Source organism: Strix uralensis, chromosome 4 (assembly GCF_047716275.1).
Source record: "Strix uralensis isolate ZFMK-TIS-50842 chromosome 4, bStrUra1, whole genome shotgun sequence".
NCBI classification, from domain to species: Eukaryota; Metazoa; Chordata; class Aves; order Strigiformes; family Strigidae; genus Strix; species Strix uralensis.
In genome coordinates, this window is record NC_133975.1 from 30,185,492 (window position 1) to 30,203,189 (window position 17,698).

The window sequence follows — 17,698 nt, forward strand, 5'->3', positions numbered from 1 at the left end:
CCCCTTCAATTCTTTCCTCCAGCCCCTGGGCAGGGGAGGATGAGCGAGTGGCTGCATGGTGTTTGGCTGCTGGCCGGGTTTAAACCTCGACATCTCGTTCCATAACATGGATTTTTGAAGTTAAAGGCAGATAGATAGTTGTACTGGGTGTGGAAAAAAAAAACCTAACCAAGAACAACCCATGGTATTTAACAGTTATTAAAAGCTACACACTTCATTTTAAGGCATGATCACTTTTCCACCTACTATATGACAGCTATGTGAGAGCTTAGTATTACAGTTTTGTGTCTCAACTACTGATGTTTGTTCTCCTGCTTTGCAAAACATTAGCAAATCCATCAAATGCTCTTTTCTTCTTAACAAAAAACTGGCCCTCTCCTAAATTGGTCTGGCTTCTTTGACTGAGTTTTTCACTTGAATTTTGGAGATTGACAGCTGTTGTAGAATTGTTCTCCAGTCCTGTCAAAGTAGTATCATCCTCCGTCTTGCTGGAATCAGTGCTTTTGGACATTGTATTTCCTGTAGTCTTCTGTAGGAATGAACATGAACTATGTCGTGTGCTTTCACTGAAGAAGCCTTGTGGGACTGAGAAGGAATATGCATCCTCATCACTCTGATCGAGTTGGAAATGATCTACTGTGTGGAAGACGGATTGTTTTTTTCCAGACGAGTGAGGATGCAGCAAATCTGCTGTAAGATTGTCAGACTGCGTTTCTTCAGGCAGACTACAGTTGCTGGTATCCTGTAGTTCTGTGTATCTATCACAGTTTTGCTCCTTAAAACCTCTTTGCATTTTATCTGTACAAGCCTTAGTTGTGCTCACCTGCTTCCCCTGTGGTAGCAAGTCATCTTTCTCTGTAATAACTGTAAAATGTTTTTCAGCTATGTGTTCAGGCAGAGATTGAAGAGATGACTCGTTGCTGGAATACGGTAGTGATGTGTTTTTAACAATTTCATTCAAACCAGTATCAATGCGAGCAAAAATAAAATCATCATCCTCAAATGTACTCATGTTTCTTCTTAAGGTTGTGTGCCCTTCATCATGCTTCTTTTCAGAGGAGTTCCTCTCTGTGTGCTCATCTGTGCTTCTCTCTGGTGCATTTTCTTTTTGTTCAGTGGGACTGAAGCTGAGGGAGTGCTGAGGTTCAATGGGAAACTGAGACAGCTGCAATTCAGCCTCTTCAGGAGTGTTCTCTATATCTGTGTCATATGTGGGAGAATGTTTTAACGAAAGTAAGGGATTACCAAAATCTGTATTTTGATTGTGGAGAGAATCAGAAATAGAGTTTTGCACTGTTGACTCTTTGTCAGTAAAATAATCAAATGTATCAGGAACTTCTTGACTTGAAGAACTAATTGTGTCTGAATCTGACATGCTTACATGGTCACTACATTTATCAGCGTAAGGTGATGCTGTTTCAGGCATGATGGTATCTGCTCCATAATTAATAGTGGTTTCAAAATACGCATTGTTTTTGTCTTCATTTTTCCCAGTATGCTGAAGTTCAGCAGCAGTGTTTGGAGACTCTGGCAGTGTTGAGAATTCAGTTCCACTGTTGATATCAGCTTCCTCTAGTGACGACTGACAGACTGGCAGGTTGTCACTAACATCAGGTTGTTCCAGTTCAAAGTCTGCTAAAGAACTACAGTCACTCATTGTGAATGGAGTCCCTTCATCTGAAGAACTATCACCAAATATCTCTGCTGAAGCATCTTTTTCATTTGTATGTTCCATTTTACAGTTGTACTCTGTAAGAGGAGAGTTTTCTACTGGTTGGTAGACATTTAAATTCTCAATATTGCAGCTACTGGGTGAAATAAAATCTCCTACATCACTGGTTATGTTTACGTTGCCTTCTAGACCAAGTTGCTCATCCCAGCTTTGTCTTCCAGGCATAAATTTTGTAGTGCTCGTGGGTTCATTATGTGAAATGATACCTTTTCTTTCAGGAGAATCTGGTGTAGCCTTTGTGATTTCAGACTGCAGCAGACCAGAGTTGTTGCTTACCTTGCTGTTCCTAGAATCTTGTGCAACTGTATGCATTTGTATTGTGGAAGATGGAAAGCCAGTTTCTCCCATGAAGGATAAATCTGAATCTGAAGAGTCAGTGTGACTTGAGTAAGAGTCAGCATTCAATCTCCTGGGCATGGAAGGGAACCTGCTCTTCTCTGAGTCTTCATTATTTGCGTATTTTGAACCTTTCCATAATGAAATGTCATCACTCAATTTTCTTGGCGTTACTTCATTGCTGTTCTTGTAATATATCCTTCCAGAAAATAGTCTATTATCATCTACATTTATATTTTCATCATTGCTGGTACTAGTTTTGATGTCTGAAAACACTGTTTTTTTCTTCACATTGATCTCATCATTGATTGGTTTCTGGTACTCTTCTCCAGTATTTGGTGCATGTATACTGCTACCAGTGACATTTTCATGCAAAGTAGAAGTTTCTGTTGGAAAAATGCATGTGTTTCTTGAAGAATTCTCATCACAAATGAACAGATTACACTGCGTATTTGTAGATTTCCTTGCAGAGCACTCTCTGCTCGAGGTTTCATCTGAAAAAGCTTGATTAGAATATGTATGTTCTGAACCTGAATTTTTGTTCCTGTGCATGAGTCTCCACAGGCTCACAAGGTAGGGTCTAGCAAAAACACCCAGGCAAAAAGCACAAACAAATGTAATGAGCACTGAGAGGCAGACAGCCAATGCAAGGTCTTGCTGTGTTCTTCCTTGTCTAAAAACAGTGTTAGTATCCCGAGCTTTTCTAACCAAAAATGTTGAAACCCTTTTTTTCACCTGTACATTGTAAATGAGATATTTTTTCTTTGTTGTATTAAAAATACACAAATATAACCCTTCAGCAGTTTCCTCAGCATTGTATATCACTAAATTATTCATTTTACCCAGTGTCATATGAGGAAGACTATTGTCTTTTGAAATTCTGCCTTTAGGTGTCCACCAAGAGACTCCATTACCTGAAATAAAAGAAAGTACAAACTAAATCTTTCTTAAAAGCATAGGATACTTGATTTGCAGGGTCAAGTTATTCCTTGACCTATCTTGACCTTTCTATGACCTATCTTTGATAATTTTAACAATTTATTCTAAAATCCATTTTTTTTTAATCCATCCATAGTCATTTTACATGGTACCAAGTATCTGTTAAACCATCATATATTACACCCCCCCACCCCCCGCCATTTAAAACACAGTACGTATGGGGTCTTAATAGGAGACTTCACAAGAAAAATGGCATGAAGGAGGTGGTCACTGAAATTAGACATCTAAGTATGTTCTGGATCATACTAGAAACATCTGATCTCCCTGGTGGAAGATCCCTATTTATAGCCAGCTGTTCTCCAGCGTGGCTGCAGTCACTGTGTGCAGCTCTGAGATAAAACCTCACTAGTTAACTGTCAGTGTTTTGACCACTGTGGTTTTCCTGTACTTACTGCTCTAACTGCAGCAAAAATGTTTGAAAACCAAGGATATTTGTATCTACCAAGCAATTCTTCCAAACTTTAGCTAGCGTAGGCCATGGCTGGTTGTTGGCTTTTGGAATATGTTTTAAGGTTGTATGTACACCTTTGCCTTTGGGTCTGCTTGTGTTCCCGGTTAAGTTTTGGTTCAATCCAGTGTGTGGATTTTAATCCCATGGGCAGAGTTTCTGTGACTTGCCTTGATAATAGACAAAGCAGGTGGCGTTTCTGATAGACCCTATGTATTTTCATTTGGGGTTAAAGTGTTCTAAGGGGAAAGCCTTACTACCTCATAGTGCTATTAGTCCATTAGAGTTAAGCCATTTTGCCTTATGGCACATGACAAATGCACCTTCTACTCTAAGTTTGGGCTTAGTTTTCCTTCTGCATGGGAAGTCAGCTCTGTAGATTTTGTCACTTGTACTTCAAGTGCTCTGTATGAATTGTAAATGCTGAATTCATTTCCTAAGTGAACTGTGTGCTACAGTAGCTGTACTTTTTTACAGGAAATATAAAACCTTTCCCTTACAAATAAACTTTCATTTCATTTTGCTGTAAGTGAATACTAGAAATGCAGTTGTATCCTTCTCGTTTTTCTACATGCCCCAGAAGTGTCACTCCACTATTCAGTCCTTTGTTTGCATTCCAAAATTAACTGATAAATTTGCAACGTACTACTTACTGAAATTTATTCGTGTATAAGTTGGCATCACTTATTAGTTTAATGTAAGGATGGAGATGAAGAGTTTTTTTGGGAAACATGACTTTCAAATATTCTAACTGGTATACATACTACTTTTGAATTAAATAATCTGCATGTTAAATTGTTGTTCAGTTATTTTTAAATGGTATCTTTAGAAATCCACTTTTTAAACCAGATTTCTGTGATCATTCTGCATGCATTTGGATTTTAGCAGCATATGGATGGAGTCCCTGTTTTACATACCCCTTGTGTTGTCCAAGTCACAGTGTAGCAGTAACGTCTTCCCTGTTGGGATTACAGCCCTCTTGAGCAAAACACTGTTGCTGCAGTTTAAATGCAGGCTTGAAAGATACAGCAGAGGTTTCTGTGGGTTGGTGGCAGATTTATTGTATGAAATACTCCATTTTTTCCTCATAGAGTCAAAAAGAAAATTAAATACATGTTTGAAAGCATTTAGTCTGCAGTTAAATATCCAGGCATTATTTGACAAATCCACTTCAAGTTGAAAGAAGTTTAAACTGATTAATATCTGTGGTAGAGGCATTGTCAGAGCATTTTCACGGAGATCCACGATCTATTTGGAAATAATTAGAATTAATTTGATATGTCTTAAAACAGAATACTAATTGCAATATCAACAATAATATTTATTTTAGTATACAAACACTTTTGCAGTTATGGAAACAATACATATGGTTAGGATTTCAAGAATATTGTTCTAAGCTTTTCAATTTGAATTAAAAATTTAAATTGTGGTCTATTTAGAATTCTCCCATTGTAGACTACCTCTCTGTGAATGGCAAGCCGCAGGGCTCTCACTGGAAGAGATGGGGAGTAGAAAAGGACGTGTGTGTGTTCAAGCCAGTTATGGATTGGTTTGTGACATAGGTAAATGGTGAATTTATGGTTATATTTTGTGTATTTATAAGTGTGTGTTTTCCTATATATGAAAAGCAAATATATATTACATAAAAATAATTATTTTCACCATTTGCTTTAGTTTTTGTAATTGTATACTAATATAATAATCAAAGACCAATATAATAATGCTGAATAGTTGATAATATCTCTAATGGTGATTAACACAAAACATTGAAACCACTGTCATACTGCTTTACAACCTGTAATTTGTTGAGATCCCTGAAGGCGTCTGGATGAATTTTAGTTATCTTGTTGTTTTGCAAGTTGATGTCCTTCAGCTGTGAACAGTTCTGAAAATCATTCACACCAATCTGTTGTATGCCATTGGATGACATATGGACAGTTTGTAAAGACTGCAGCAGGCCTAGTCCTAGGAAGAACAAAACTATTTTACATTTCATGTTCTTGTTTTCCCAATTGTGTCAAGTGGCTTTTTAAAATTCTTTGCAACAAAATTCTTTCCATTCCTGTCTATTGCAACGAGTGGCTGCAGGCTTTGAGTTATTATGCCTTTCCTATTCGTGGTTGTCCCATTCTAAAAGTTGCGTAGCATCCACAGCAGGCATGTTAATACATTCACAGTCAACGCGTGTTTTAAAAATTCCCATCTCTATAAAAGCAGGAACATTCCTTCATGCTATCAAAATTATTCTGACTGTGATCTCTGTGCTTTGAGCACACTTCTCTGGAGAATATACTCAGTTTATGAAATCCAAATATGTTAATCGTAAATAAACGATGGAGATGCAAAAGATGATACAATATCTCCTATTCATTGCCATTGCAAGTTCACAGAAGTTTTTCATATGTGGAATTATTTGAACCATATTCGTAGGATGTAAACATGACTGAAAACAAAAACCGTGTTGTTTATGCTGGTCTGCCTGTGAATTATCAAGCATGACAGTATATTCTTCAGCATATTCTAGTTACAACAGCATCTGTTTCGCAGAAGGAGCCCTTTTGAATGCTGGAGATGATACCTCATTCTTCTTAGGTGCTGTGCGGACAGCCCCCAAAGCTCCAGCCTGCAAGTTCCAGGGGGAAGGCAGGCACTGGAACACTCAGCATCACCACAGTTTGTAGCATCTGAATGTCACTCTAAAGTGATTTTGGATCATACCACACTATTGAGAAGCTACTAGTTCTCCTTAAAAATGTTGCCCTTCGTGTCATCTGCTTTAATGGGAGTCTCTTATTTCAGTTTGCTGTTCTGTTTGCTGAGTAATTGATCTTTGGGTTTATCGTGAAAAGCAGAGGGAATGATTCATTTCTGCTGTGAAACTCGAGGTAGCTGATAGCAAAGGCATTCAGAAGTTCTGGCAGTTCATACATTCTTCCTTGCACCTGCATGAAGAATTGTAGTTTGGATGCTTCCCTGAAGCTAAATTTGTGTCAAAAATATACACTGGTATGGCAGCAATGGGCAGCAGCCTGACATGTTGGGGGGCAGCTGTGAGAAGGGTTTCTCTGTGGCCAAAGTCCTCTGCTTTAGAACTTCAGTTTGTTTTCTTACCAGAGCGTAAAAACTAGAACATTAGTGAAGTATTTTGGAGGAGGAAAATAAAGTTCTGAACATGTATTTAAACGAATATGGGATTTAAGTATAACTTGAAGTATGGTGGTATGATACATAGCAATTTGACTTTTAACATCTAAAAATTGAGTCTCTTACAGAAAAGGGTTGTTCTGTCTGACCCACTGAGGCATTCTATAATGTGCAGTTATATTTATCTATCAAAACAAATCAAATCTGCATCAATGTATTTTATAATGTATGTACTGTCTATATGGGAACGTTACAGATACTACAGAATGGTTTCCTGCATGCCAGAGGATTATTTAGTATAATAAAAGGAGAAAAACAGAACTTCAAGACCCTGTATAGGTGCAAAATTTTTCCCTTTGTCTGACTTTGTGAGATAAGTGGGTTTTGGTTTGCCGCCCCCCAAGTATTTTCAAAATCTAGAGCTAATGAATCTGATGATGTTACCAGAGATCAGTGAAATTCAGCAAACAATATATAGAGTAGTGTTGCTCGTACTACAGCTTCTGCTTCATTTAAACACTATTTGGACCATGTGAATCATCTGTTTATGAGGACACAGGCTGTCCCAGGGGCTATGATGCCTGGCATAGTTCAGTGACAAGCACTTTCTAAAAGTCTGTCAAAACCTTACAGCCCTTTCTGGTTACTAGGTGTCACTTGGGTTGGGAGTCAGATGGCATAGAGCAAAATTGTTTTGACCGAACAAAATATATTTTCCTGTCTTTGTGAAATACTGAAATCGGAGCAAATTTTATTTCAAAGAGTATTGACTTTCTTCTGAAGAGTAGTATGAAATTCATTATCCCTAATTTTCTTGATGTTAAGATTCATGACTGGGTTGTGGGAGGCTGGTGTTTTTCCAGAGATCCTTACTTCCCCTTCTATACAACAAGGAAAAATACTGCTTGGGCTCTCAGAGGATAAATTTGGTTATATTTGACTGACATAAGGCATTACGATTGCAAAGACTGAATGAAAAGCCCAGCCTAATCCAGAACAATCTATTTGCTTCAGTCTCTGTATTTGCACACAGGTGGAACTTTCTCTCACCTGAAGTATAACTAAATGAGATAGTCACATTCTGAATTCAGTAAGATGTACGAAATCATATCCAAAACCAACTTACCCCTTGGGAGTGAGGTCCTTAAAGATTTTGAAGTGCTTACCTCTTGGAACTGTATTAAGATTATTTCTTTCAACTGACAAAACTTTCAAAGCAGGTAGGAGACGATCAACTTTTCTATACTTTTTAGACCCACGTGCAGGCGTAGGTATGTCCAGTGTGAGGGTGTGGATGGCATTACCATTGAGGTTCAGAGTTTCCAAAACAGGTAAATTTCTACAAGTACTTAAGGAGAGTTCAGAAATCAGGTTGTTACTGAGATTCAGGTGTTTTAGGATCCATTCTTCATTTCTTCCATCAGTGCACAGAAAAGTTTTAATATTATTGTAACTAAAATCAGCTGTTATTGCTGTTTGTAATACATCTTCTGGAGTAGTAGATATTCCGGTAAAAGAACAGTTCAGTAAGAACTCCCCATCCCACCGGCAGTCTGAATAATGATGTGTATCAAGAAGAATCTGCTGTGACTTGGTTCCCACTGATCCAGGAAGACTGAAGTAAAGGACCACAGCTATGACACTCAAGTGACAGTTATCCATAGTATCTGTATGTAAAATGCAAAATTATGGTAAGTTCAGCATAACAAGAGTTAAATGGAAAGCGGAAGTATTTTGACATTAAAAAAAATCTATGCTAAACAAATACCCAAAGCATTACCAGTGTTCTGCCTTAAACATTCAGTTTTGGAGTCTTAGGTATGTTTCAGAAAGACCATTCAAAAACTGGTAACCTCCCCCCTCCCTCCACCTGTCCCAGAAAACAATCCGAACCTTTTCTTTCTTTTCCAGCCCTTCAGTCGAGAAACGCAGCTTCTCAGAAACTCATGAACTAACAACAATGGAGACTTTTGAACTCTGCTTCAGGTATCACACACAATTGCCACCGATCAAAGTCCACGAGAACAATTCATGACTAATAGACGTGGAATGATTTTCATACTTAATAAAATACTAGCTTCCCTGTCAATAACACAACAATGTATCTTTAATGAAAAACTATGTTCTTAGAAATAATACTTCTGAACGATAGCTGCATCTTAGAATTTATTCTTTCATTTCAAAACAAAGATTACAAATTCAATTGTCTTTCACCTGTTGAAACAACCTTTACATATGCTGAGAATGCTTCACACGTAAGTTGTTTCAACACACCCAGTATTGTGTTTTACACAGAGGCATGTAGAATGTACTTGAAACACATGGAATCTTAAGTGCATCTGTGGAATTGAAATAAATAATGTGCCACACAATGTTTTATAAATACATATAGAAAAATGTGCCTTAGGCAGAAGATAATAAATGCACAACACAAGGCATGTGTGGTGCCAACATTTCTCAAACTGTAGTGAAGGCAACAAAATATATTAAGAATACATAAATAGTGGCTAGCAAATCGCTAATTTATTTCATTTGGTATTTGTATGATCAGTTTCACTACGTTTTGAGAAAAAATCCACACTTCAAAACCAATTATCCAGACCATGATTTAAATCACCTTTGTGACAGATCTTTCAGCTATGTTGCATACAGTATTTTCAGAAGAACTCTTGATAATTACAAGAGTCCAATAGTAGCATATAGGCATGTCAGTGTTAACCAGAGAAGAGCTTTAATATGCTCTTTGTGTGTAATCTACTTGACCAAGGGACTATCTGTCATTTTCAAGGTCTATTTCAGCTCTCAGGATACTGCTGCTTATGTTTCTATGTGTGAGTGTATATATATTTATATATATAAAAATAAAGTGACAAACTTCCATTAGCATGAGAGTGAAAATTCTAAAAAAGCTATAGTTTATTTCTTCCTCTTAACTATAAGATACTGAGGCACTACTTAGCAGCAAAGATGTGTGCGTGTTTTCAGCAAAATGTGTGTTGAAGTTGTTAGTAAATATTAACTCCAGTAGAACTATGAAGTTCATGAAGGTAGTATGCAAAATGTTAGTACTTTCCCATAATCTTTAATGTGAGCAATTCAATGGCTTTTGCTACATTTTATTCTTTTTATTCTGTTTATTCTGTTGCGGTTAGAACAGCTCTACTGCTGTCCACCCCCCAAAACCCCAGCAACTACTGAGCACCAAAATCTGGCTCTGCCTTTGAGCAATGAGGGAAACATGGTGTGATGCCTGACCTCCTCTAGAAATCACTTCCACCCCTACACATCCTGCATGAGGACTTACTGACTTCTAGTAAGCACAGGAATTGGGACCTTACATACGAAGTTCTTGTTGCAGCAGGAGCTGATTTGTATTTTGTGGAATTCTATGTACTTTTGAGAGCTATAAAACAAGGGTAGATAGTTTATCTTGCCACAACAAACGACCAGTTCTGGAGTTAATGTGTAACATTTGCACAACTTTTAGGAAGAGAAGTGTGTGCTTATTTAGAAAAACTTGTCAAAAAGCTACTTGCAAAGTCACCTTTGTGGCCTTCATTATTAAGGTTACTTGATGCTACTGCAAAACAAAACTATTTTAAACTGAAGAAATATATGGGGTGGGGAAAAGAGGAAACTTAGAATGAGCTGGTCTATTTTTAGTACAGAACACCTTACCTCTGCAAAAGCAGTTACAAAGCTGTAACAGTCTCTATAAGGCCCCAGTTCAGCATAGACACAGTTTCACTGCTGGTAAATTCAGATACACATGTATTTACTCTGCTGTCATAGGATCCCATACCATCACATTTAGAATTACAGAGCTGCAGGTTAACTTCAGAACTTAATTCTGAGGTTCTCAGTAATGCATCGGTACTGACGTTTATGGGGAAAAAGAGATCTGATCTCAGACCCTAGTGCAAGAGTCATACTTTAGATTATTACCTGTTGAATAATAGGTTCATACACAGTTCACATTAAAGCACCCAGGAAAACACTTTTTTTGGGTAGTGAGCAAGTTGTAAGTACATCTTTAAAAATGTACTTCTAATATAAACATGTTTTGTAAATACTTCACATAAATTAAGCAGCTGTAGAATGCCTAAACAGCACAGATAAAATGAGAGCTCAAGCAACACTTCAGTAATCGCAGGACTATTTCAAAATTGAAGTTACATTTCCACACTTGATATTACTTTGCAAATATTATGTATGCTAGCATAATTATTTTTTTTAACTACATGAGAATATATGACAGAATTAATGCAGTATTTTAGAGTGAATCTGCCATTACCCCTCTCTTAGTACACATATGGTAAACCACATAATTTTGTAGAAAATCATTATACCAGCCTTTGGCAAGAAAAGAAGACAAAAATCTGCCACTTCAGGCATCCTAGGCAAATCCACTTCCAACAACAAATCGACATTCCTGTTGAAGTACTTCAGATCGCAGTTGTGTTCTCAGCAGCCCTCGAGGTCTTGGGATGTAGGACAAAAACCTCCTCTAAAGGCAGCTGAGGGGAGTCAAGATGATTGCTAAGATCATGCTCTTTAAATATATTCTACCGATCACAATTTGGGAAGGTACTTCAGTATGTATGTCGACTGAAAGCTTCCTAAATCAGTGCCACTATAACGGGATGATGACATAATACTGCTGAACGGAACGACCTTTGCTTAAAAATATTATGTAATAAATATTAGTATAAACTGCTGTAAAACCAGAAATCCTTGAAGGCATGCAATTACTCCATACAAATATATGTAAACACAAAAGAGAACTCTCCCGGCAGTGGTTTGTGTTTTAGTGCGTGGCTCCACACGGATTGATGGAAGTCTGACAACCCATGTTATAACCTGTCACCTGAACCTTGAACAGTGTCCCGTCCGCACACATACAGAGCTTGAAACGCAGCCAGTTGCCATTATTAAACTGTTCCCCGTAAGAAGAACTTGGCAGTCGCGATGGGCTGACCATCACAGTTCCGTTCAGGATAATACTGTTTTCCTATCAGGGGAGAAAAAAAGGTATAACTTCCAATTTATGCAGGGCAGGTTGTTTTTGAAAAGGACAAGCTGGTTTAACAAATAAATGACATCTTTAGGATGGCTGTAGAAATCAAGAGAATAAAAAAAGTACATGACAAGGTTTCATTTTTTCATTAAATTTGTGAATAACGCACATGAATTTCTCAGTTCTAGTCCGCAATGTACTTTGCTATTCCAGTGATAGATCAGTATTGAGAGAGACAGCAGTAGTGTGGCTTTTCACTTTGCACAGCTATGCAAATGCAGTAAATCTAAAAATATGGACTTGAAATGGGAATCACTGTTTGAATTCATACAGGAAATTCATTCACATATTAAGTAAAATTGCATGTATCTATTTTTTTACCCTCCTTCATGCCCTGCAATCTTAACAATCTCCAAAAATCTTAAATGAATGCTGGCAAGTCTTCCTGTGGCAGCACAGGAGGTAGTGCTCCTAACTGTATGCTCTGCTCCTCTGTCAAAGCTTGCTGACCCCAGTAAAGCCTCCGGAAGAGAAGATGAATTCCCTTTGGTATTCATTTCAGCGCAGAGGCTGATAGCTTAGCTTTAATTGCATTGTGGGTTTTTACTGTCTTAACAGTAGTAAATCATTGTTACCCGAAAACTATTGAACCACTAATTAACAGCAAAGTAATAAACCATCTTTTAAAATCCTACTAAATACACTGACTACAACTAAGCTTTTATGCATGACTATTTTATATAAAATTTGAAACCATATAAAGCCACATCAGTTTATTATCAGCCTGAATTTGAAACTAAGCTGTTCAAAAAATGCTGATTCGAAATACTTACTGCTTTAAGTTCCATGTTACCCCCCATTCGAAACTCAATGGTCTTGCCTGTGATGAAGACGCCTTCATTTCCACGGACAATAGCACGGCCATCAACCTTTATGTTTAGATCACTGGTCGCATTGCTGGTAATCTAAGAACATAAACAACAGAAGTGCATTACAGATCAATGAAAATGTGTCACTTGGGTTTGTCCGTCTAATTCCCTTAAAAATATTACTACACAATTTAATGAAAAACTTCAATGTACTTTTTGCCCTTCTGTCATTATTCCTATTTCCACCCATTTGTTATTTTCCACATTCGCATTTAAAATCAAGGATTACTTAATTTTGGAAGGTATGTAAAATAGTTTATTTTTGTGATAAAAATAACAATTCATATGACAATTTTATTTACATGTACAGTTATATGTACTGTATATGTTAACTGTATATACGGGGATACACGGTTAACACTCATAGCAAATATAGGCTTCCTGTTAGGACTGATTAGTAAACTTACTCCTCTTTTCATTTAATCTGTTCCTCCTATGTATTTATAGGTTTGGAGTTGTTTGGGTTTTTTTTCTGGAACATACTATTTAATTGTTAGCCTTGCAGAGGAAACAAAAGGAAGAATAAAACTAAATTCTCTTTGTCCTTAACTGGATTGCTCAATGCTTCCTAAGACACACTCAACCCTCTATAAAACCACTGATCTGGTTCTACTTATACAAAAGAACTATGCGCTGTACTCTTATCTGTAAAGCCTTTATTATGACTCATGATATGCAAGAAATTTTAGTCTGACATTAAGATCAACATTTTAAATGTACACACCGACATTTAGGTTTTTTAGTTTTCTGATAAAGCATATTTAATGTAGAAACCAAACTAAAAACTCTTTTAACCTAGAAGCCATGAACTGACGCAACTCTTATGATGCTGTGATTGTTCTCTACACTTTTACTCAGACTTCTGAAATTCTGATTGTATTAACATTTATCTCCAATAGAAGGAAAACGATACATGAAGTTCTGGTAATTGTTTTTTGTAAGATCTTGTAGAAACAGAGAAGCTTTTAATAGAAATTTTATTTCTGAAACAGTTATCTACGCACAAACGGATAAATGCTTAATAAAAAGTCACCCAGGCCTAGCTGGTGTGGTATTCTGGATTTTATAATCATTTAATGATGTCAGTTTTCATTTCTGTTCTAATTTTTAGGGTGATTTACATTTTCAGAGCTGCATTTTTAGCTACATTTAGTCAAATTTCTAAATATGCTTGGAAGATCGGATTAGTAAACTTTTTTCCTTATTCTACAGTGAAAGTAATTCTGTAAGGAGCTTTTACAAAATGTAAGTGGTAGTTAAAAGAGACATACCCTCTCTGTAGAGGCCTTTTGTACATTTAAGATTTTAACCCCATTTGGCAGATGAAACTCATGAGTTTCATAGTCTGTGCTGAACAAGGTATTTTGTGTCCGTGGGTCAACAAATTCCATGCCAATGTCGCTGGTAATAGAAGTTTTGTCTTTTTCCACACTAAGCTTGGTTGTTCCTTGCTGAAATACAATCTTCAGAAAAAAAGTCATGAAGTTAATGGTATTTCAAATATAATGTTTATTAATATTATAATTCTATAGTGTTGCTCATACACTTTCAGTTCACGATATAACTTACAGGCTGATTATTTCCAGTGATCACCAAATCTTCATTACGTCTGCCTCCTACAGTGCTTTTATATAATGGATGTATAACGCCCATGTCAGAAACTTGCTTAAACCGCAACAAGCCACTCTCATGGAATTCCATACTGTCACAACCATTGGGACCGATTCGAATCACTGCCCAGATAACTAGTGTAATCTGAAAGAGAAACATACATTTTCAAAGATTACTTTGATCGTTTGGATCTTCCCACAACAATTATTGTATTAACTAGATGTTTTGCTTGAAATAGTTATTAACGCTAGTGTTTAAGTGAGCTTTAGGTGTGAATTTACTTTAGTCTGTTTAATTCCTACTGGAAACATTAGAACACATTTAATTATGAAAAGCATTTTACATGATTTTTAGACTCATCTGAAATGGTAACTAAAATAATTTGTGTGTATATAATATATATTTGAAATTAAACCCCATCCATAATTAAATCTTTTTCCTGTTTAAGGGTAACCGTGATATCATTAGCTAAACAAATTTCCTGAACAAAGTACCTCAGCTCAGGATATACTTACCCTTGAACTAAAAGAAAGCACCTTCACAGGTGGATATCCAGTTATGAATAATAATTCATTATTTCTCACCAATCAAGCAATAAAAAGGTGGTAATTACAACAGTGAAGCTTTAAAGTGCACTGGCTGATTAATTCTGAATGCTCTGTTACTGTATGTAAAATGTTCCTGGCATAACAGTTTATCCCAAATGCATTTATACTGCACAAATAACACTTTGCACATTTGCTGTTACTGAGTTTTGGGAATGAAGAGACACTTTCATTCTGTGTGGCATAAATGACAGGTTCCATGCTGGGACCACACTAACTGAAATAACCATGACTAAACGTACAAGATTCTTCCATCTAACCATGCTCAGACTACAAAAGAATGAAAAAGAAAGGAGAAAAATAAGAAATCTCCTTCAGTACATTTTTAGCCCTTCTCAGCCATACTGGAATAAGTTTTATTTCTCTAATAAACGATCAAAATTAAATATGTCCTAATGTTGCTTACAGGCTAAGTATTATACTCACAATCAGATTGATGACAGCCAAAATAAAAAGAAGAACAATCACACAAATGGCCAAGTTGCCTTTCCTGCCACGTAAGCCTGTCTTATGGAGACGGTCTTCATCGATTGGAATGTATCCTGCTTTAAAGTTACTGTTGTGCTCTTTATTAATATTCCTGCGTTCCACAGCCTTCTCTCGCATAGACTTCTTCACTGGGCCGTTAGAACTTTGCTATAATACAAAGCATGGATTAGCTGTTATAAGGTATGTAAATCCACTGAAACGACACACATATGTGTATGCAAAAAACATAAATTTGAATTGACTGGTGGAATATATTAGATATTATGTTCAATATTATATTTCTGTCTGCCACTGTACTTAAAAGTACACATTTACAACAATCTCTGCTAACGCAATGACTAAAATTAAAATCCAGGTATTCTCAGACAATATGTTTTTATATCTCATTTTTATCACAGTGGATAGGAATTATTAATGACAAAAAAAAACCCCAAACAAACCAGCTGTAAAGAACTTCATCAAGTTTTTACCTCTTGGGGACAATACAGAACATAATCCTCCAGGTCATTTACCAATACACAAGTTTAATTCCCTCCATGCTAACGTGGGATAGACTCTCAATGACTCCATCCAAAAGGAGTGTAGTGGATACAGTTTTTAAGTTAGTTTGGTAGCACAGGGTTTGCATTCAACTTCTATTGCTTGCATGCAGCATTAAGGAAAATACAGTAAGGCTTCAAACCTGGCACGGGGAACTTGGCCAGCCTAGCTTTAATTTAATCTTTTGAAGTTACTAGATTGCAAGAGATATCCTGCCAATGTAACAAATTAACATGTAGCGGAAACTCTTGATATTCAGGGGGAAAATAAACCTTTGATGTATTTTTGTAACTTTGTCCAAAATTTTGTTCCACCTCCCTTGGATGGAACAGGTTGCTATTTAAGGGTTCACTTCTTCAAAGAAGGGGCTTGATCTTTTTGATGGGATTAAATGTGTTCATCTGAACTGAATGCTGAAGCTGCACTTTAAGCTTACTGCACTTGCATGTGTCTATACTGAAGTAATAGGTAAACATGTCTTGTTTTCTTCTGTAGTCGAAGAACAAGGAAATGGTGTTGAGAAAGGTGCTTAACCTGAACAGGTTTATGGTGGGCTTCCTCAATGATGTTCTGGAAGCAGCTTTAACCCTGCGCAAACTCAGAATTGGCTAGGCAGGGAAACTGAGAGAAGAGGTCTGTACCCTGGCGAAATCTTGTACAATGGGACAGTATCTTGTCCTTGAGGATAGCGTTTTCATGAAAGGATGTGACGATGAGATAAAACTCCAGTGGAGTTTTTTCGCCTGCTAAGGCAGCACAACAGAAGATGGCACCAGGACTGGGAGAACACGGCTGAAATAGTGATTGCTGGAACACCGATGCAGAACTAGGCTGTGCTTCCTATGGCACCCAAGACGAGGCTTGGTACAGGGCCCCTCAGGAATCTGGGGCCTCCTACCCACTGCCGCCACCGGTGCAGATGCAAATACACAGACTCACTCTGATTAAAAGTCCCGTGGAGATACAGGAGCTCCTGCAAGATGAGCCCTTGAACAGCTCGGTTGTTTTCCCTCCGGCTTGCGCAGGGCTGACAGAGTCCCTGTCTCACCCCTCCCACCGACTGCCTGCGACACCCCTTCTGACAAATTTAGCTTTCACTCCCGTGTGAGACCTCGGATGCTGAGCCTGAATCTGAGCTTCAGTCTTATTTATACCCAGCCGCCGAGCTGCCGTACTTGTGCCAGCGCAGCGAGGCGACTGATGGCGCAGCCCTATAAATACCAACCGCACCGGCCAGCATTTGCTGTCCGCGTCACTAATCAGTGGCAAGAGCCTCTTTACGCAAGACAGTTACATTCCTGGGCGGAAATGCCAGAACACTTTATTTCGAAGACAGAAAGTATTTTTCTTTGTCAGAGATTCCTCGTCTGCGGGCTGGACGGCGCAACTCCGGGCTGTAACGCGTGCCGCCCCGAGAGCGGGCTGAGGCTGGGGCCGCTGCCCCCGCAAAGCAAAGGCCGTCCTTCCCGGACAGCGCCGGGCACCGCTCGGAAACGCCGTCCGAGTGCCGCTTCTCCCCTCCCCGGCTAGTGCAGGCGGTGGGGAGCCCGGGGGACCGGGGCGGCCCCGCACGCCCGCCGCGCCGGAGCGCTCTGGCACCGAACCGGCCTCGGCAACCGCCGCCAAAATGGCTCCCCCGCCCGAGCGCCCCCTCCACAAGCAGCGCCCCTCGGTCGGAGCGCCTGCTCGGGCAGCTCGCCGCAGCCCCGTGGGGCGGGCCTCGCTCCCCCCCGCCGCCTCCCCGTGTCTGCGTCTCGGCGGGGACAGACCTGCTCGGAGGCGGCCGCCGCCATCTTCCTCCGCCGCCGCTGAGCCGCCGCTGCGGAGGCGGGGCCCGCGGGCGCCCCC

The 17,698-nt window shown here is 38.6% G+C and overlaps 2 protein-coding genes across 2 annotated transcripts; both read right to left on the minus strand.

Annotated features, from left to right (window-relative positions):
* Positions 1-289: 289 nt before the first annotated feature.
* On the minus strand, positions 290-8,745 carry LRRC66 (leucine rich repeat containing 66). The gene is made up of 5 exons (XM_074864931.1): positions 8,553-8,745; positions 7,826-8,326; positions 5,311-5,480; positions 4,433-4,763; positions 290-2,982 (listed from the first exon to the last, which is right to left on the minus strand). Exons 2-5 carry the CDS (start codon positions 8,319-8,321, stop codon positions 290-292), a joined length of 3,690 nt encoding a protein of 1,229 aa, XP_074721032.1. The 5' UTR covers positions 8,322-8,326; positions 8,553-8,745.
* A 67-nt stretch (positions 8,746-8,812) lies between these two features.
* Positions 8,813-17,685, minus strand: SGCB (sarcoglycan beta). Its single transcript, XM_074866167.1, has 6 exons — positions 17,620-17,685; positions 15,248-15,457; positions 14,175-14,360; positions 13,877-14,068; positions 12,510-12,641; positions 8,813-11,670 (listed from the first exon to the last, which is right to left on the minus strand). The coding sequence occupies exons 1-6, from the start codon at positions 17,641-17,643 to the stop codon at positions 11,467-11,469; spliced, it is 948 nt and encodes a 315-aa protein (XP_074722268.1). The 5' UTR covers positions 17,644-17,685; the 3' UTR covers positions 8,813-11,466.
* Positions 17,686-17,698: the final 13 nt, after the last annotated feature.

Coding starts and splice junctions, on each gene's coding strand:
- LRRC66 (XM_074864931.1), bottom strand. CDS start 8,321: ATGGATAACTGTCACTTGAGTGTCATAGCTGTGGTCCTTTACTTCAGT. Junction 5,481..7,825: donor TCTTAATACAGTTCCAAGAG/GTAAGCACTTCA, acceptor TGTTCTTCCTAG/GACTAGGCCTGCTGCAGTCT. Junction 4,764..5,310: donor GGGATCTCAACAAATTACAG/GTTGTAAAGCAG, acceptor ATTTCCAAATAG/ATCGTGGATCTCCGTGAAAA.
- SGCB (XM_074866167.1), bottom strand. CDS start 17,643: ATGGCGGCGGCCGCCTCCGAGCAG. Junction 14,361..15,247: donor TGGCTGTCATCAATCTGATT/GTGAGTATAATA, acceptor TTTCTCTTTCAG/ATTACACTAGTTATCTGGGC. Junction 12,642..13,876: donor AAAAGGCCTCTACAGAGAGG/GTATGTCTCTTT, acceptor TTATGTTCTTAG/ATTACCAGCAATGCGACCAG.